At 41.2% G+C, this 21,753-nt stretch overlaps 1 protein-coding gene across 1 annotated transcript; it reads right to left on the reverse strand.

The window, feature by feature from the left end:
- Positions 1-14,618: 14,618 nt before the first annotated feature.
- Positions 14,619-16,038, reverse strand: LOC116919304 (calphotin-like). The gene is made up of 2 exons (XM_032925283.1): positions 15,041-16,038; positions 14,619-14,958 (listed from the first exon to the last, which is right to left on the reverse strand). The coding sequence occupies exons 1-2, from the start codon at positions 16,036-16,038 to the stop codon at positions 14,619-14,621; spliced, it is 1,338 nt and encodes a 445-aa protein (XP_032781174.1).
- Positions 16,039-21,753: the final 5,715 nt, after the last annotated feature.

Genomic DNA, 21,753 nt, shown 5'->3' on the forward strand with positions numbered 1-21,753 from the left:
CTTTCCCTGTTCAATCTTAACATCAACAGCATAGCCAGCTGTAGTTAAGTTTAGTAAGAGGAAAACCGAAGGACTACAGCGACAATGGAACCTTGTTACCGCCGAGCAAGAACTTCGCCAGGCTCTGGAAGAACTGATCGAACGACATCAAGAAATCCATACTGTGATGGCCTGTCAGCAGATTGAATGGCATTTGTATCCCTTACACGGACCCCATTTCGGCAAGGTATGGGAAATAATCGTGCAATCATGAAAACGAGCCATGAAAGTCAGTATTGGAAATCACCTTGTCACTGATCGAGTCCTGCAAACAGGTGAGGTAGCGCCGAGGTAGCAGCCCTACTGAATTAACGGCCATTGATGCATCTTGCATCATGCATGGACCCGGAAGATCCCGTTAACCCATTAACGCCGATCATTTTCTCGATGGTGAAGCTCGTCTTTACACTCTCATCAAGTTGTCGGATAAGGAAAACATGGACGTTACGGCAAAACAGATTTTGCAAAGTAAAGTCATCATTCAACCTTTTTGAAATAGATGGCTACGCGAATTATCATGGGACACTTGGCTCTGGTTATAGAACCTAACACTTTGCGTGGCCAGTGGCTTAGTAAGGATTAGGAAAATTAATTGAGTTTGAAAAATACAGGCTTAAAGCCAAAGTCGTGTTTGACTTTAAGTGTCGTTTGCTGTTCATTACCATGTAAATTTGTTTAGTGGGAGGAAGTTGTTAAACCTTCGCAGTTATCAGACAGCAGTCATTCTACTGAACATGAGAACTGAACACGTGAACTCTCGCCAGTGACTTTCATTTACGTGCACTTTTGTGAAATGGCAGAGTATCACCTACATCAGTTCCATTAGTGAAAGCTAAGCTGAAGGAATGTCGCGACAAAGAAGATGAATGTTTGAAAAACCTGCGAGATAACCAAGACCAGCTTTTAAGTGCCAGAAAAGAGGCCCTTCAGGTTGTGTAATATGCCCATCAGTCAGTTGTGTTGCGTCTCAATCAAGAAATTGAAAAAGTGGCTCAAGATCTCGTCAACGTTCAAGCACACTATCAAACGCAGAGACAGGGTTTACTGAGTGGCTTCGTGGGGGTTGCCTTCTTCGACAATCCAGAGAGAAAAATGTGAAAAATCCCCCCCCCCCCCTTGGTAGCACACTCTCATCCAGCGTCAATCCTTTTGCCGTCTAGTGTCCTAAATAGTTCCATCGCGTCCGTGACTTAAAGAAGACCTCCTGTGGATGAGCTCGGTATGACGTCATAAGGCCGTCTTCGTTGGTTTGTTCTCTAGATAGACGTATTTTATCCGCTAGGACATCACTTTCTAATTCCGACTAAAACAAATTGCAAATTCCGATTTTTGTTATGAAATCCTCTTTTGGCATCAATGATACCTGTTAAAAACCCTTCTTGAAAATGTTTAAGTTAAGTATTTCAAAGATATTAATGTATTTTAAAAAATTATGTAATCCATCTTTGCAGATAACTTGACTTTTATTTAAAACTTGCGCTTACAGTATTGGTACTGTAAGCGCATTATTTAAATTTATGATTGAAAATCCCCACCGGTTTATAATTTATTTATTAAACACAACGGAACTAATGTACAACTATGACATGAGAAGTGTTACAAAATATTTCCCGTTTTTCGGTTGGTGAGTGTTGGTGAGTGGGCTGAGACTTGAACGTCCAATTCGGACAAGTCGGAAGAAAATCGTCTATCCTATGGATAGGGGTGTGCTACCAGGGCCTACCTCAGTTCCACTCATGGATGCACCGAAGTACTAGAACTTCATGCGATTGAAAAAAAAAATTATGCGCGAAATAAAAAATGGTTTTTTGGTTAACCACTACTAAAGTAACGGCGGTGCCAAATTGGGAAATCGTATACACCTGAACGCACAACTACCGTTCAGGATATAAGACTTACATGGATGCGCCACACGAAAGCAAACTCATCGATGAGTATGCCGATTTTTTTTGCATAACTCTTACGGAAATTCCATTAAAAAAATAGAAACCGAGGAGACGTTTCGCCATAAAAGATCATGTTAAAAAGGCCTAAAAACGGCCAAGTTTCTATTATTTTGGGAAAGTACTGTAAAAAATATTAACTTAGAAAAACTATTCTAATTAAGTGGGTTATTATAGTTGTTGTTTATTCTTAAGAATAATTAACTTATTATACACAATAATTTCTAAGTATACTTTTATGCATGAGTATACTTGCAATGATTTATAACTTATATTCATTTTAGATTATGTGAATTACAAGAATATAGCTTACTTAGAGCATTTTATGAGAAATCAAAAACTCTTATTGAACTTTTATTATTGTCATAATTACACGCAATATGTCTTTTCGAATTAGAAAAAAGCAAACAAATGTTTTTATTTCATATCCGGTGAAAAAATAAACAAATGTTTGTTTCATATCTGGTGAACAAAGTTATTGTATTCGAAGTCCCATCTCCCATAGATGTAAAAACGAGTCCGTTTTCGAAGGTCCATTTTGGTACATCCATGGGACATCTAAATCGTAACTGGCTACCGAATGTCAATTTTCGTCCACGCGGAACAACACCAACGTAATACAAAATCAACGACGAATTGTATAAGTTAGACAATTATACATGTACCTACTGTATTTGCTAAAATTTTGGAAACAGTGGTTTTTCTGCTTGATAAAACGCATTTGTTTCCTGTTATAAAACTCCTATACATTTCTGGTGATAGAATAAATAGTAAATGTGATTTGAACATGTTTAGATAAAACTCTGTCTGTGCTTCTGTGATTTTTCTGGGGTTTCGTGCAACTACTTATACTAGTGGTATTTCGAACAACTATTTGCTGTTCTTTTGTGATCACTATTACCTCCTACAGGTAACAGTAGTTGGTATTTACAATACATTATTTCTTTACAGTGATGCTTGTCTTTAGTAACAGGTATGGAACATTGAAGGTTTCAACAATAGTGTAATAAGAGCAGTCATCGAAGAACTTAAGTTTCCAAGCATGTTAGTTACCATTTGACTTATTCCGCTCAAAATAACATTCTGAATATTAGAAATTTAGTTTTATATTGATTGAAATATTTAGTTCTTTTCAAATGGGATATTAGTAGCCATATTTATTTTACGACAAATAGGATTACGTTCAACGTTTTTGTAATCTCTGATTTCTTTCCTTCTAGTGTAAGGACTCTGGAATTTAAAAAATAAACATTTTAACTTAAGTTGTTATGATGAATTGTGTAAACCATTGTCCCTTCTCTTGATCCTTTAATTTCCTCCCCTCGCTATCGATCTTATCGTTTCTTTTATCTTCTTTCGCTTGACCGAAGTGTCAATGCCTTGCATTACCTTTTGACCTCCACACGAGTTAAAATTTCTGCGTGAACTGGTGTCCTATGCTTTCTCTTTTTCGGCCCATGCCAACATTAGCGTCCCCAAACCTAGGGGTAGTATAAAACCGACATTTTCTTCGCCCCCCAAGAGAGTCTTTTTAGCAATCGGCGGAACTGCTGCGTGTTGTTCTTTGTGTTTCCCGTTGTAGTGCTTGCTTACTGAAGGAAATAAACGTTTGGGCAAACTCTCGGTTTATGTGTACGTGCTACCCGGTATACAACCGCTCCCATTGCAGCCCCGTTCCATGCTTCCGGCCCTGACAACTTCATTTCTACTGCTAGCAACGAGACATTGACATGGATTCCCGCTCCCGGTAAGTAACCTTCCAACAATCCTTGTTTACTTCCCTATCCTTTGATCACTTCATATCCGGGCAGCCGACGTGACTGGCTGTCGGATCATCAACAAAAATAATCATTCACCACCCACACAAATGCTGACCAGAATACTTTTCTATTGTGACTAACAACATTTGTATGCTCCCGTCATCTCTTTTTTTTGTGTGCAATTAAATCAGTCACGACTGACAGTCGTGTCAGTCGTGTCAGTCGTGACTGATCAATTATTGCACTAGGAATAGTACGCTCTGGTAACCCTACTAGCGTTGCTCGTCCTGAGGACATCCTATGGACGTTCGGGGCTCCCAGCTACGTCCACCGTCTTTCAAGACAGTTTTGATGTTCCATGGAAAAATCATTTTGAACATCTTTGTAATCAGCCTAAACGAACGTCCATGTGTTGTTCCGCAGGAACGCAAATTGCTTTAGATGCAAGTTTCAATTTAGATGTTCCACGGATGTAAAAAAATATACGTTCAAAAACGATGCTAACAGATTGCTAGCAAACCGATGAAAATAACTTATTATATCTATATGTTACCCGACCATACCCGAACTATACCTGACGCAAAATGACCATAAAGGGTAATTGAAGGTGACTGTTTTCTATTGCAGAAATTTTCCTTGTTAGCCTGGGGGTAGGGGAGTTTACCAAAAATATAGTCTTCACTTTTTGTCCAGATATTTTGCCAATTACCAGGGCAAAAGAAAAAAGGTTCCGTGTTTCGTTCTTGTGCCAACCTTGTGTGAAAAATGCGTCAGGGGAAAACAACATCATCTCCCTTTCCCCACCAAGTAAGACGGAACGCAACAAACATTGGTGAAATTATGCACAGTGGTTTATGCGGCCCCATGAAAGTAGCATCCCTTAATCGTTCCTACTACTTCGTGACATTTCGTGTTGACTTAACTGTGTATGGTATAATCAACTTCATAAGGAACAAACAGAGGTCTAATCACATGGGCTAGCCGTTGACAATCTCGCGTCTCTTTATTAACCACTGAGGCGGAGTATGTGGCCATGAGTGAAGCTACCAAGGAAGTAACATGGATGAGAAGACTTCCTTAAAGCGTCGAAAGTGACCAGTAAGGATCCACGATTCTATTGTGTGACAATCAACCTGCCATAAAGTTGGTGTCAAACGTGGAATTTTATCGTCGGACCAAACGTATCAATGTTAACTTTCACTAAATACGAGAGCAATACCAGGAGATCATTTGGTAGACTACGTTGGCACAAAGAACCAATTGGCTGACATCCTAACAAAGGCGCTTAGAGAACCGATATTTCAAGAGCTGCGCACCAAGGTCGGAATCATAGACATTTCGGGTTAAGTGAGGATGTTGAATTTATCCACCCTTTATGCTGCTGTCTTTTTCTCCCTATATGGAAGCGTTGTCTCCTCCCCTCTTTTTTCTGTTCTTTGTTGCACTCTGTCCTTTTTGTTTGGTTTTAACCGAGTAATCGCGGTGACATGAAAACGTTGCACTAAAATACAGAAAAGTCACAAGTGAAACAGTATCGTTCTTCAGGAAGCCCATGACCCAGTCGACGGTTCAATCACTTCATTCTTTGCCATGTCCTGAACTTGAGATTACATTAGTTCGAGCTCCTTCCACGCACTTTTATAGGGAAGCTGATGAATTAGATTGATTCGGTTCTGGACAATATTCGATCAGCCAAGATCACGATTCGTGTCCATCTTTTGCAATTCTACTCATTAAACTCGACTGTAAGCTTTAGATCCTCCCTAATGAAGAAATTGTAGAAAATGGACAATCTTCACTGCTGTTCACTGTTTTACTTGATTTCTTTTTATTCTTTGTTTCTTGAGAGAGAGATAAGAGTGTCAATCTCTTAGACAGAGATTGAAAAAATTCTTAGAGAGATAGTAGAAGGTAGAAAAAAGAGAAGAGGGAAGAGCAGAGTTGCCATAAAAACCAACAGAAATTGCTCAATTAGAATGCTTGTTCTTGTTTTGGGAAAACCGTGTGTGAGGCGTAATGTCTTCTCGAAAATGGTACACAGGTTTAGAAGGAACTGATGGTAACTCTCTCCTTAAAGTCATATCTTCCCATTCTAAAAACAACTGCCCTTCTCTACAAAATTCGTCGGTGGTACTTCGTCGGAGAAATAGATTCCCATTACAGTAATTGGAGGAGGCCCCGGTTTAAATGTTAACATAATTTTTACTCGTTCAGGTGTATTTGCATCGATTTGGGAGCACATACAGTAGTCATCATTCACTTTAAACGCTTGCGCGTTTTACCATAAGCGCCCGTGTAAAACACGCATGATTCAGACCCACGTATTGTGGTCCAACATTTAAGCTATATCTTTTAAACTAATATGAAATTATAGCTGAGAAAGTAGCGTGATTGAAAATTTTTATTGAAAGCTGGATTTTACGTCAAAGTAATACCCAGCTATCTTTGAACATGGTGTCATTTGCATGCTAGCTTAGGGGGAAATGGGTGCTTTTATTTCTTTAATAGTATAAAAATGGCTTGAACAATTTACATTCCGTTTGTTAGCATTGATGCGGATCTCATTCCTCTGTAGATGCTAGAAATTCCCTGTTACTAACTTATGATATAAATTCCCTGAATTAATTTTCTGTCGACGCAGGTCAAATTTTAAGCGAATCCATCCAAGCCAACATCTGTACCATCAACCTTTAGATTTGGAACCTCCACGGGAACTACTCTAGCATTTGGATAGGGACAACCTGCACGTGTTCCAGTGGCTCCAGCATTTGTTGCTGCTTCAACTGCAGCCCGCGGTTTTGGTCAGAGTGCTATAGTTCCTGCACTTGGAGCTGCTCAGCAGCCAGCTACCACCGGTCACTCTCCTTTGGCCAACAGCCACTACAGCAGCATCACGGTTTCGATTAGATGTATGAAAATCACCTTCATTTGGACAAATATAAACTCAACCAGCCTTTGGGCAACATCAGCCCAGCCAGCCTTCGGACAGGCAGCAACTCGGCCGGCTTTTGGTCAGGCAACAGCTCAGTTAGCTCTAGAATGATCAGTTCAAGTTGCTATTGTTTATTTCCTTTTGTCATTAGACAAACAGCAGGCCAGCCAGCGTTTGGTTAATAAATTCCAGCCTCTCTAGGGGGCCTTAGTTTTTGCCGAACAACCGCACCAGCGTCGAATGGGTCGCAGTTTCGATCAACCAGCTACAACCCCATCAACTGGAAATTTGCTTTGGCCAGCCAACTACAACATCTAGTGCCGGAGGTTTTGTATGTGCACTTGGTCGTGGTTCTCATTTGTTCAATTCAGCATCTACCGGTACCACCAAAATGTTTTGGTTTCGGTCAGCCAGCTCTCACTGCTGCGGCAACAACGGTAGTGGCGCCCGCAGTTTTGGTCAGCCTGCCGCGGCTGCAGCTAAACGAACAACCACTTCAGCACCTTATAATTTTAGTCAGACAGGAACGACGGCCACAACGGCTGCAGCACCATTGGCCTACAGTTTCACTACTCCATCACCTACAGGAGGATTCAGTCTCGGATAATCGACCATCTCTGCTACCGTTGACTAGGGTTGACAGGATCCTCGTCGGTTCTACCAACATTTCGACAACACCAGAGTCGACTCCTTTTACGAACATTGACGACCCACTCGTTCCGGGCAGCGACAACAACACCTTCTGCTTTACCTTCGTTTGGTGCTGCTACGGCTACCAGTGCTGCACGACCTAAACTGTCTTTGGGTGCGACCACAACGTCAGCACATTCTTTCGAGCTCAGCAACCAGCAGTACGGTCCAATCTGCTTCAACACTCAGTTTCGAATCAACCACTGCATTGTCAACAGGGTATACTGAGCACAACATTCTATTTTTCGTTGACAAAATATTTGCATAATGTTTGCTAGGTTTTTTATTTGGAGCTCTAACATCGACCGCAAATGTCGCCAAAGGGGCTCCAACTGTTGTTCTAGCCACCACTACTACTCCCGCTACATCTACCACGGCTATTTTTCCTGCTCTGTCATTCAGTTTTGAAACTACTGCTGCAACAACTGCTTCAACGGCATCAGTTACAACAACATCGATTGTAACCTCGTAAGAGTTGATTATTATTGCATTTATGGAATGATGTATCATGAAAATTACTCGTAGAACGTCAGCCCTCCAACATGCACTACCACTATTCCTGCTGCCGGTGCTGTTGCCCTGATTTCTCGGCTCTTAGAAGAGTCAATAAACAAGTGGTCAGTTTTCTTGATGAGCAAAAGAACAATACCTGTATTTAGAATGGTGTGGGTTGCTGTGGTCTTCAGGTATTAGCATGATAAAGTTGTTAACAGTATATATTACTGTTAAACCTTATCCTTCTATAACAGTTATACAGATTTGGAGAAACTGCATGAGTTCCATTGTGGACAGACACATGGAAACCAGACAGATTTTTTTAGAAAATTGAAGCAAGGTTAGAAAGAGGATTGCACACCCTTTGTTTGCTTGGTGAGTGTTCTTTAATGATTAATTAAGTTTTCATAGATTAAAAATTACTTACCTGCTTTCTAGATATTAAGGTGATAGTTCAAACAGTGAAGAATATGATGATGAACAGACCAATATTCGAACCACCGTGGTTCATGAGCAATTAGCAAGCAGCCAAACAGCTAATGGATATAGTCCAATATGTCCAAAGACAGTTCAAGTATTTGAAACAGATAACTTCTTACATTTTAAACTTTTTTAATTGAACCATTAAATTTTACGTAAAATTGATTGGCAAAACTTTGTGTGTTGGCTGGCTTGATCAGAAGATAAACGCATGTACGCTACGTGAAATAATGGCCTTCGAGAAAGGTCTACCACTTCACTCATTAGTGGTTGTGGGCAAAATTCATCCACTTGAGTTGGACTTCTTACGTACAGTAGGTGCCAAAAGTATCCGAACACTTCGCGTTTTCGGGCCATTTTAGCATGGGTTCAAATGACGGAGCGCGCTTAGCGCGATTGAGAAAAAAAGATTAAAAAATCCACTTAAGTCAATGAAAATAATTTTGTGTCCTAATAATAGATAAAGGTATCTAAAAAAAAAATTTTAAATTTTAATGACTTGTAGCCGCTGGCCGGCATATCAGTGCACAAGTATCCGAACGCGAGTTTTTCCACCGTGCTTCCTTATGGCACTACGTGTCTTCTTTATTATTTTTTAAAATATACCAAATATAATACTATCAAAGGCTAACTAGACTTTTTATGTGTAAAAATACGTAATCTACTCATTCCGGCCACTTGTTATGCTTAATCTTAAATCTCTTTTTGTTAATTAATTTTTCCGTGGCAGGCTATGTATCATTTTATGATTTTTTTTCCGTCAGAAAAATAGTTATACATGCGGCAATTAGGGGCGTGTTGTTTTTCTACTTGAAAATCATTCCAATTTAGGTAGCCTTTGTCTCTAAATGCGCAAAATCTCACAAAGAATGGCGCATACCCGCGCCCCTAGTTGCCGCATGTATAACTATTTTTCTGACAGGAAAAAAATCAGAAAATGACACATAGCCTGCCACGGAAAAATTAATTACCAAAAAGAGATTTAGGTTTAAGCATAACAAGAGGCCGGAATGAGTAGATTACGTATTTTTACACATAAAAAGCCTAGTTAGTCTTTGATAGTATTAAATTTGGTATATTTTCAAAAATAATAAAGAAGACACGTAGTGCCATAAGGAAGCACGGTGGAAAAACTGGCGTTCGGATACTTGTGCACTGATATGCCGGCTAGCGGCTACAAGTCATAAAAATAAAAAAAAAAAATTTTTTAGATACCTTTATCTATTGTTAGGTCCAAAATTATTTTCATTGTGTAAGATTTGCCAGGCGTGTATTTATTAGACTTCTACAATAGCAATACAATCAAACCAAGAAGCATGGCACTACTCTGAATATTGTTGCGAATAACACTGCTTTTATACGGATTTGCAAGTGGCACATTGGGTGTGGCTTAGATGGCGGTGGCGTGTGGTCACTTGGTCATGTGGGCGTTGCCTTGGTGTACACCTTCGTACACTCAATGTCCGTGCAGATTTGCCATCTTCTGTAAAGCGTAAATAATGCAGTTGGCTCGTTACAATTGACTTAAATGAATTTTTTAATGCACATTCTCATTTCACCATCTTTTTTGTTAACCATTACGATTGCTGCTGAGAATGGACTATGACTTTCTCTTATTATTTTATTTTGTAGCATATTATCAATCTTCGATTTTACCGTATTTTTTAGCGTTTCAGGCGTTCTACGCAGACGCTGATTAATTGGTGCGCTAGCTCCCGTATTAATGAAATGTTTGACATTAATAGCCAACCCAAGGTCTGATTCTTTATCTGCAAACAATCTTTCGTTTTTTACAAGCAACCATTCAATTTTTGTTTTTACTTCATTAGGAAAATTGGGTATTTTAAAGTCCTTCTTTTCTAATTTTCTATTTTCCTGGCTTGATAAATCTAATTGACTAAAAGCTTCTAAATTAATGTAGTCTTTTGTAGTTAATGGAAGTTCTTCTTCTTCTACATTTGATAAAGGTCTTAGTGGGATATTTATTCCCGCTTCGGAAAAAGTTATGCTATACAATGGCAATATACTTTCGCAAAAACTATGTTCTACTCCATAGTGATCATAACTGATCTGCTTATTTTTAGTGTTAATTTTTACGTTATTGCTAGCCAAAAAATCTAATCCTAAGATACAATTTTCATTAAGATTTTCCATTACATAAAAGTTGTGGTTAATGAAATGATTCTTATTTATTGTTATTTTAAATTCATATTGGCCTAATGATTTGAGCTCTTGTCCTGATACTGTCCTAAATATCGGATCATCGCTATTTCTTATTTGTTTTAAATTTTTATTACTTATGTTAAAATACAAGCTAGATGAAATTAAACTTGCTGCTGCACCAGTGTCTACTAAAGCTTTTGTTTCTTTTTCACAAATTCTAATTGGGATACGTATAAGTTTAGGTATTTCCGCCGTAAAGTTAGGTTTTACATGATAGTGATTAATGCTATTAGAATTATAGAGTGAGGGGTTTCCTACATTTGACGTCGTGGTTGACGGTTGATACGTGCCATATCTGTCCAACATTCTCTTGCAATGTGTCCTTTTTTGTTACACTTGTAGCACGTAATGTCACTGTTTTTCGCTGGTTGTGTGTTGTGAAAAGGTTGTACTCTTTGTTGATACTGATCACTAGTCGATTCACGCCATGGCTGATTTTGAGGGTTCCCAAAATTTGAGGGTTGGTAAATATTTCTTCGCGGTGGATACAAATTATTCTGTGGCCGTTGAAATTGTCTTTGGTTTAGTTGCCGTTGGCCATTTTGATGTGGCCCGTATGAATAAGGTGTTTGGCGTTGCGTTGTTGATTCTTGAAAACTTTCCCTTCCCCTCTGGGCGTTATAGTTTTCTCTATATGGGCTGGCTTCTCTGCTTCTGGAAAAACTTGGTTCTCGGCTGCGTGAGTAGCTTGATTCGCGGCTGTTTTGCTGATTATTGTTAAATCGTACTCTCGGATACTGTGGTCTTGAATTGTGTTCCCGTGATTGTGATCTGCGGGGCTCGTATTGGTCAGTTGCTGCTATGACTGCAGTTTTTTCCTGTGATATTTCATTTTTATTAGCACATTCCATCTCTAAAATTTTCTGTCTTAATTTCTCTATTTCGAAATCCTGTTGTTTTCCATGGTGTGCAATGCCGGCAATGACTGCTGTTAATTCTTTGTCGTCATTGTTTTCTTTGTTTTGCAAGATCTGTTCCGAAATAAACAGTTGTTTGCATAGTGCATCGAAGTCGTTGCCATCTTCTGGCATTCGTAGGTAAAGTTCCGTTTTTATTTTTGGTAAGATCCCTTGGATTAAAATTTTAATTTTGGTGGTATCCCGCATCTTTTTTACTTTACTCAAGAGCTGGTCTTCCACAACTGTCTTGTTATGGTCAAGTTTTTCTTCTTTTCCTTCGATTCCGTCGTATAGGTTGTTAAGTCTTGACACGAAAGCTCTGCAGTTTTCTTCCGGTTTCTGTTTTAGCTGCAACAATTTTTTCTTTAAGGCGGCTAGATCATAGGCGTCTTGGAATCTTGCTATGATTGCTGATCGCCAGTCATCGTATTCAAGTTCATCTCCTTGCTCTGATACGTATTCTTCGTGCCAATCCAGAGCTTCACCTTTAAGTCTGTCTGAAAAGAAACGTAATTTTTGGATGTCGTCCCAATTGTTGTTTCTTGCTACGTGCTCAGCTGTTTTAAGCCACTCCGTTATCATTTTGTCTGTGCTTTTTCCTTTGTATGGAGGGATGGATTTTTTATCTTCTCGAGAGAACAGTTCCCCCAATACTTTTACTATTGGCTGAGTAAAGGTTTTGATCATGTCTATTTCTTCTGCGGTAGGGGTTTTTTCTGTTGATTTTCCTATTGGGTTGTGTCTCGAAGTCTCAGCTTCCTCGGGAGTTTCGTGGTCAAATCCCATGATTTTAAAATTTGGTTTCTCTTTGTTAAAAAGTTCGTTCTGTTTCTGCAATAGTTCTATTGTTTTATTCTGGACCTCTATTTGTTTTTTTAGAGTTTCAATAGTTTGCTGTTGCTTTAAAACGTGTTCTGTATCTAATTCGAAATGTAATGATTTGTCGTTTATTTCACTTAGTGATGTTAGATCATTGATTTGTTCTATTAGTTTTGAAACTTCTCCTGTATGTTCTTCTGTTCTAGAATTGTCTGCGCTCTCTGCTTCGATGAAAAAAGCTTCTTTTTGCTTATACTCCACTAGACGTTCCTCAAGGCGTTGTATCTTGCTCTCCTGAGTTGAAATGAGTGTTTCTTTATCTCTTATTTGTCTTTCGAGGTTTCTATTCCTTGCGGCTAATTCTAGTTGCCCTTTGTGTAGACAGCTTCTCTCTCCCTTTGTTGTTTCGAGAGAGTTTTTCAATTCTCTTACCTCCTTTTCTAATTCGTCGCTTCTTTCTTTCTGTGCCTTCTCGTGTTTCTTAACGGTATTATAACTTTCTAGGAGTAACTTGTTTTCGTTTTGGAGTTTGTTTATATTTTCTTGACCTTCGCTTTCCACGTGTACTGTGGTTTCTTCCTTCTTTTTCAATAGTTTTTTAAGATATTCTTCGTTTTCTGTGTTTTTTCGAATTATTTGTTCTAATTCACTGATTCGCTGATAAGTTTTTTCTAGTGAATTCTTTAAGAATTCGTTACTTTCTATTATTTTTTCGGTCGATTGATTTGGGTTCCTTTCTTTTTTTGCAATTTGTTTTTGTAAGTTAAAGTTTTCTAAACTGATTTCTTCTGTTCGTTTTTTCTCTGCGACTTGTTGCGCAAGTGCTTCTTCTTGTAGAACGGTGTTTACTTTGATCAAAAATTCTTTCTCTTTACCGTTAAAAGTTTTTAACTGTTGTAAAAGAGTGTCTACGTTACTAAATTCTCCTCCGAGTGACTGAATCTGATCTCTTATAGTTTTTGTTGTTTTACTTATTGTCTCGTGAGTGATTTCGTCTGGCGTATTTAAAGTTTCTTTTAGTATTGAGTACGCAAATTGGTATAAGGCGTTATGCGCCGCTGTATTTGCCTCTTTTTTTCTAGCTTCCAATTCTTTTATCGTGGTTGTTGTTGAAGTTGTTTGATAACTTTTTGATTTTTCCTTAGTATACTTGTATTCTAATTCAACTAATTCTTTCCAGCTGAGAATAAATGCGGCTCTTGGGGTTTTGATTTCAGAGTCAGGATTTGTTATATCATGGGTTTTCAAATTTGGGTTTAGTAATGGTCAAGTTTCGTTAGTTAAGTCTGGGTAAATGGAGTCGGTCCTGAGAGTAGTGTGTGGTAAAAAAGATTTCTGCATTCGCTTACCGTGATGGATTTTGTTGACCGACGCAAGTAGAAAGAGAGAAGAAAAAAAAAATTATTAGTACTTTATCCTCCTGATTCAATTATATTGTCTACTGTGTCGAAGTCTCTTATACCGGTGACAGAATCTTTTATTTCAATTTCAAGTCTCGTTGGGACCTCCAACTGTAAGATTTGCCAGGCGTGTATTTATTAGACTTCTACAATAGCAATACAATCAAACCAAGAAGCATGGCACTACTCTGAATATTGTTGCGAATAACACTGCTTTTATACAGATTTGCAAGTGGCACATTGGGTGTGGCTTAGATGGCGGTGGCGTGTGGTCACTTGGTCATGTGGGCGTTGCCTTGGTGTACACCTTCGTACACTCAATGTCCGTGCAGATTTGCCATCTTCTGTAAAGCGTAAATAATGCAGTTGGCTCGTTACAATTGACTTAAATGAATTTTTTAACCCTTTTTTTCTCAATCGTGCTAAGCTACGCTCCGTCATTTGAACCCATGCTAAAATGGCCGAAAACGCGAAGTGTTCGGATACTTTTGGCACCTACTGTATGTTCATCCCTGATATTGCCCCATCCAATGGCTAATACGGGTAATAGAATTTGCGAGAATTATTTTTTAGGTCTTCTAAGTTATTTTAAGCATTAATTGTATTTTCCTCCAAATTTCCTGTTGATTGTCGGTGAAAAGGGCACAATTGGACAGAGTTGAGATTTGTTCTGTAGACAACATTAAAAGTAAGGAAAAAAACACAATATTCTTTTTTCTATGTTTTGTTTTTTTGTTTGTTTTCTGATTGGTAGATGGGAAGGATAAGGAGACGAAGAAGGAAGATAAACAAAAACAACAATGCCTCTATCACCGTCGTTCAAAAACACACATAGACACGCGTGCCCGGTCAAACATGGGGTTCCGACTGACACGCAAAAAACGGGTTACGAATAGCAGGGGAGGTGATATTAAAGGGGTAAATTGGGTAATTAGTATTCACTGGGTAAGAGTCAGTGGCGAATTGCTGGTGTTGTTCTTGTTGTTCCCATGGTTGTGGCTGCTGCCATGGCTGTTGCTGTTGTTGTTGTTCCCATGATTGATGTTGCCATGGTTGTGGCTGCTGTCGTGGCTGTTGTTGCTCTTGCCATGGCTGTTGGTCTTGCCATGGCTGTTGGTCTTGCCATGGCTGTTGGTCTTGCCATGGCTGTTGGTCTTGCCATGGCTGTTGGTCTTGCCATGGCTGTTGGTCTTGCCATGGCTGTTGGTGTTGCCATCGTTGTGGATTTGGTCGTGGGCCCCAAGGGCAGCTTTTTGCCAAATGGCAATATCTTTTGCACTATAAAATAAATTGATTAGAGAATATTATATTTAAGAAAAAATTAATAATACTCACTAAATTACATCTCCGAGACTGTAACTTTTGGGCTTCAGTCTTTATCCGTTTTGGTTTTGGAGCCGGGCCGAAAGCCATAGCAGATGTGGGTGGGCCGGCAGCCATAGCTGGAGAGGCAGGGCCAGCAGCCATAGGTGGTGAGGCTGTGCCAGCAGCAATAGCTGGAGCAAGTGGGCCAGCATACGAAGGTAGAGAGGCTAGGCCAGCAGCCATAGCTGGAGTTGCTGGGCCGACAGCCATAGCAGAAGAGGATAGGACAGCGGCCACAGGTTGAGAGGCTGTCCCAGCAGCCAAAGGTGGAGCGGCTGGGCCGGTAGCCATAGGTGAAGATGCTGGGCCGGCAGCCATAGCTTCAGCAGATGGACTGGCAACTATAGGTGGAGATGCTGGGCCGGCAGTCAAAGCTTCAGCAGATGGACCGGCAGCAATAGCAGGAGAGGCTGTTTCGGCCACCATTGGTGGAAATGCTGGGCCGGCAGCCATAGCTTCAGCAGATGAACCGGCAGCTATAGGTGGGGATGCTGGGTCGGCAGCCAAAGTTTCAGCAGATGGGCCGGCAGCCAAAACTTCAGCAGATGGGCCGGCAGTCAAAGCTTCAGCAGATGGGCCGGCAGCAATAGCAGGAGAGGCTATGCCGGCAGCCATAGGTGGAGATGCTGGGCCGGCAGCCATAGCAGGAGAGGCTGGGCCAGCAGCCCTAGGTGGAGATGCTGGGCCGGCAACCATAGATGGAAAGGCTGGGCTGGCAAGCATAGGTGGAGAGGCTGGTCTGGCAAGCATAGGTGGAGAGGCTGAGCCGGCAGCCATAGCTTTAGCAGAAAGGCCGGCAGCTATAGATGGAGATGCTGGGCCGGCAGCCATAGCTTCAGAAGATGAGGTGGCAGCTATAGGTGAAGATGCTGGGCCGGCAGCCATAGCAAGAGAGAGTAGGCCGGCAGCCATAGGTGGAGATGCTGGGCCAGCCGCTATAGCAGGAGAGGCTGGAACAGCAGCAATAGGTGGAGAGGCTCGGCTGGCAGCCATAGTTGGAGAGGCTGTACCAGCAGCCAAAGCTTCAGCAGATGGCAGGCAGCCATAGCGGGAGAGTCTGCTATGTCGACCATGACTGGAGAAGCTGGGCCGGCTATAGATAATAATGTCAATTTAAAAAAAAAAGGTAGAAATAAAAAATAACCTGCAGTTTCGGCTTCCCTGGATATCGATGGACGAGACGACATGTCTCCGACAAACGCTGTGCTTGGCGCTTACGTTTTGCCCTGCAGGAAAAAAATTAAATATATTATCATGCAAGAAGGTAAAACGAGATATAATTTTGGTTATTTCTAAAAATTTACTTACTTCAAATCTTTTTCTTTTTTCTTTTTTCGAAATCTCAATAGGGACGGCTACCATACAGATCCTCTGCATAGAACCAACAATTTGAATCCGAAGGGTACCCAACAAACTTCACGAAATATTCGTGTGTACGTTCGTTGGCGTGATTATAGTAAAATCTATTGGAAAATAAAACAAAAAATGTAATAAGTGTAAAAATAAATGTAATAATTTGTCCATCAAGCCCACGGAGCTACCCCCATCATGTTCGAGGTATGTTGCGTTAAAATTGTAATCGAAAATAGTTTTAGCGATGCACGAAACTATCGTCAAATGCCCGACGACTGACTGTACCGGCCGCAGTCACGTTATCAGTGGCAGAACATCGCACAGAAGTCTGTCCGGCTGTCTGCTAGCGGCTGCTGTCCGACAAAGTAACTGGAACAGGCAACGTTTATTGCAACCGTCATCCAGAAGCGGTGCTGGATGGCCTCTTGCAACTCTGACAGTCAGTCAAAAATTCTGGTCAGTATTTTGAAAAATAATGTCTCCTTAAACACAGGAAACTGAACTAAATGTTGATGTTTTTCCTAGAAAAGGCGGAAGCAAAATGGAAGCAGAGATTTAACTTCAACGATTATCAGCAAATCGCTTATGTCTGTATGCTAACAACATATGAGCCGTCAACTTACAGCCACACCCAGTCCAGTAAGCCAACCATTTTCTTATCACTAACATTTAAGCCATTGAACTCCAGTGGCATCCCATCAACAAAATCAGGCCCTTCATCAAGTATTGTCAGGTCGCATAGGATTAAGTGTATCGAACAAAGGTGGCCGGACCAGTATCGATTGTTATGACAATTTAACAGGCGGTGTGTTAGTCGACTCGTCTTACAGCGGAATATCGCATCCGCTCATCACTTCAGTTAGCAACGCCAAAAAGGGCCGCAGAGCTGACGATTTAATGATGGATCACGTGAGTAGCGGTAGTTATCATCACCTGAAATCTTCCGTCGACGGCAATAGCTCCTGCCCCTCAACTCCGTTAACCTCCTTCTCATCCAAATCCGACGGAAGTCAAGACAGCAGGTCCAGTCCTGGAAACGGAGCATCTCCTCTATTCTATCAACAATCCTCTTCTTTCAGAACACCCTCAACCTTGATGAGCGGAATGATGATGGCCGGAAGTAGCGTCAACGATCTGACATCCGTTTCGGCCTACCATCAAACTGCCCCTACGGGTTATTACCCACAACCTTATTACCACCATTTGTACCCTAATCCGCACCACCAACCATATCACCACCGTCATCCTGGATATTATCAAACGAGTCATCATCATTACCAAGGATGGACGACAGATTTCACGGCTGGACTTCACCATCATCACCATTCGGGCACATTCGTCGTACTCTCAATATCCATGGCCCTACCACCCTCTGCTGTTAGTAGCACAACCACAATTACTCCTGTAGTAGCAACGACCCCCTATCAACATTCGTTTCCCTTTAACACCGGACGGTAGTTGCGGCAATCAGGCCTGAACGGCAATCGGAGAAAACGTTCCGGGGGATAATTAAGATGCCATGGGACCTGAGGATCACAATCAGCAATTACAACAAGATTCTTACACGGCTATCCAAACAGACGGCGTAGCGGGAGTGGATAATGGGCAAGGATTGATTCAGCAACAATCGGAAAGCGGGAACCACAGCACTCCATCTTATTACATGAAGTGTGTCAACGAATAAATTTTTTACCGCGAAGGGAGTTTAAAAATAAAATTTTCAAATTTCAGAGTGTCGAAAATACATTTGCACCGTGCAGTACAGCCATAAACTTGTCGGTCAAATGCAGCTTAGAAGCGTCTCCATCAGCAATCACCAGAGTCAGTTCAATCAAATTTCAATTGACCATTTAAAACAAAACGTTCAAATTTCCTTTTTTACAGTCGTAAAATGGCGATTACTGTGGGGCGAAAGGCGATCCCTACACGATCACTGTTGAACAACACAAAGAGCCCAAATTGAACAGCAGTTTACAGCCAAAATAGCAAACTGATCAGCTGGGTTTCTCCTGCACAGGCTGATCGATTAACGATGAACTGGTCCAGCAACAACATAGTGAAGACCCTAGCGGCTCTAAAGACGTCACAGCATCGGCTGCAGCAGCCAAGGCCACCGTCCATTCCTTCGCTTTCGGACGGCCCTTACACGGCAACTATTCCGCAGCCGAACGTTCTTTCTATTACCGCGACACTTAAGGTATTAAAGCAATCTAGTTTGTGGGTTGCCTCTTATCTCAACATAAAAAAAAAGACGCGCGGTCTCACTATGTCAATCTGTCACATAACATCTCTTTCGCTTTTGTCGAAGAAACCTGTTTTTTTTTGTGTGCATTTCTTCACCCATAAACGGCCGTGCAACAAAGATCAGACAAATTTACACAGTAATAGACTCCAAAAGTGGTCTGAAGCTATTTTCATAAACTAAAGATTCATTTGTAGTTAAACAGTTTTTTTCGTTTTAGAAAGGTGATTTGTTTTCTCTTCTTGGCTCCATGGTCACGGCAGTTACATTATCATCAAATGGAATGAATCACATAGAGCAGGCCTATACACCGATGAAACCCACTTTGCAACTTCTATAAAACAAAACCGTAGGGGAAGAAAACTGAGGGATACCTTTGTCCAAGATCCATCTATCCTTCCTCTGCTTCATCCTCCCTGACATGAATTTCTATATGAAATGATGGACGAATCCGTATCAGTCTAGTAAAAGATGTCAAGTCCCAAACTGCTTGCAAAGAGGTAGGCGAAGTCGTTTTTTGCACCACTCCATGGATACCGGCTTGCCCCACTAAAAATGCGAACAGTTTAACCATGGTTGGAAACTTAGAACTGGATGTTTCTTTCGAATGGTGTCTCCAGAAAAGGCTTGAAACATTGTGTGATTGATCGTAAGGAACAGCCCAAACCCTATTGGGAACTTTCCGAACGCGGTGAGGACCCCTAGTTATGAAGATGCACATGGTGTGGCGGAGGTCGCGAAGAAACAGATGAAGGAGGCTAAGCACCCATTCCGCATCCTGCGAACGGTCATGCCGATACCATCCAGCGTTTGGCACAGAAGCTACAAATTCAAGACAGGCTTGCATTGAATGACGGTTGCCGAGGCGGCGTAGAGTGCCACACAATGAATAAGTTTGGCGTATGGTTTTGTGCATTGTGTCCCTCATCTGCTTCACACATGTACCTTCTTCAAGGCGCTATCGGTTAGCGAACGAATGACGTTCGTGATACGAAGTGGTTTGTGTTTTTGCTGTTGTGCAATACCGAAAGTTTCAAGATGCCGACCATCCCTAACTGCATAATGACTCTGCCCACTAAGATGGGAAACCCCATCCTGCTGTAGATCCAGACGTGGAATTAATCGCCTTTGGAGTCATGCAGCTGGAAGCCGTGGCTTCAGATGGGGAATTTATGCCAGTGACTGTACTTATCGACCCCGGGAGTAACTCAACCCTCTTCCGTGTAGAAACCATCTGGTCTCTCAAACAATATCATAGTTAGCAGATGTTCCGGATTAACGGGGTAGCTGACGCTATGTCCTCCCTGCAGTTGGAATCGGGAGCTGCAGTTAAAGACGGCTTTTGGTGAAGTGGTTACCCTCAAACGATCCACGCTACCTTCCGTCACCCGACCAGTTCCATTTTTTAAATAGGAGACGTTACGGAGTAGAAGATAGAATCTGGGAGACCTTTTTGAGCTTCGGCCTGCCGGGGCAGGATTGACATTTTGATTGGCCTAAATCACTCCACCCTCACCACTGCAACCGAAAATAGGATTGGGGGTAATGATGTGCTGACCACCGAGAAGGTACGACTTGGATGGGTGGTGAAAGGAGTAGTGGATGAAGGAAAAATCAGTCTACCAAGCCCTGTCTTCCACTGATGTAGGCCCCCAGCTGTTGGAGCAGATGCGGCGATTTTGCAACATCGAGAATTTTGGCACGGAACATCAAGGAGATTGAATATGTCCCTCAAACAAATCCACAGCGGAATTGTTGAATCGAGCCACCAGGAGACTGGAAATCAGGTTCAAAGCATCCGTTTTATGGAGGGATGGGTGAGTACTGGTAGCAAAAGACGATGCTGAAAAACTTTGAATCTCAGGGATATGGCCCTTGCCGCCTCTCTCCTGAAGATGTTGCTGGTCAGCCGGTCTACTATCTTGCCCATTTCAGAGTGCCAAAGGGTATTGGTGGCCAATAACTTCATGATGCTGCGGGAACTTTTTGAGGACGCGGTTTGAAAGATTAAGTAACTAGCGGCACAGCTCCACAGGCTCTACTCACAGCAGTGATAATCAAGTTTCGTGAAGAAGCGGTCACCTGGTTAGCAGATGAAGCAGCACATGTTCAGCCAGATCCGTCGGAGTGCAGCTGATCGCTGATATCACCGCTACTTGTGGCCAGAAGAGGACGGCTAGATCCAAAACGTTTTTTGAACAATTGAGAGCCTACCATGACCAAAACTTTGTTAAACAAGGTTGGGGACATACGAGTAATGTTTCTGAAGGTGATGTCGTCTGCCAAACTCATCTCTGCAAGTGGAATAGTAGTATACAAAGAATGTTTCTCTCGTTCAGGTTCTGAATTATGGAACCTAGTCCACAATCTAATAAGTTAACAATATGAGACTCTCAGAATATTTGTGGTCATATTTAAACTGATAATTATAAACGTACCAACAGGTCGATGATTATTGGATAACACCCTTCGAAGACGACATTTTAACAACACGGACAGTAAACAAGCAGTCTTGGCCTTCCACATTTCCAAAGCGTTTTGACGAACAATTTGTTGCTTTTCTTGATCGTCATCAGAAAAAAAAATTGTTTTCGTCAAAATAATTGGAATCTTTGGCATCGGATGAATAACTCATGTCATTTTTTCACTGATATCTCTTTCAGTAACCAATGTTGATATTGCCAAGTACTCCAATTGACAAACACTACATCTATGCGTAGAAAGTTGTAGTTTGGATTGACGTGACGTAAAAAACCTACTTTTACATAAGTCAACAGTGTAGGGTGAACAGACTACGAACATGTTGTTGCAAAATTTGGTTCGTAAAGAACGATGAAAAATCTACGAAGAACAAACGTAAAGGTGAAACGTAATCCATAAAAAAACAGAAAATTCTCTATTGGACTAAAACTGGGAAGGGAACTCCACATCTCTGCAGCGCTTCCACCTCTTCCACCTCCACGAGTTTAGGAAACTATTTTTAAATCAATGATTGGTTTTTATTTAATTTAGAGATTCAAGTGTTTCTAATGTATTTTCAAATGGCTTTTTGGATTTTTTGGTTAGGGGTAGCAGAAATAGTGAAAGGTTTTAAATTTGTGGCTCCCTTTGGC

This window comes from Daphnia magna, linkage group LG3, assembly GCF_020631705.1.
Source record: "Daphnia magna isolate NIES linkage group LG3, ASM2063170v1.1, whole genome shotgun sequence".
Taxonomy (NCBI): domain Eukaryota; kingdom Metazoa; phylum Arthropoda; class Branchiopoda; order Diplostraca; family Daphniidae; genus Daphnia; species Daphnia magna.

What these genes read in the sequence shown, in the direction of transcription:
- LOC116919304 (XM_032925283.1), bottom strand. Translation starts at nt 16,038, where the DNA reads ATGGCTGCCAGCCGAGCCTCTCCACCTATTGCTGCTGTTCCAGCCTCT. An exon ending in ATAAAGACTGAAGCCCAAAA is followed by an intron (nt 14,959 to 15,040) that starts GTTACAGTCTCG and finishes TTTATTTTATAG; the next exon opens with TGCAAAAGATATTGCCATTT.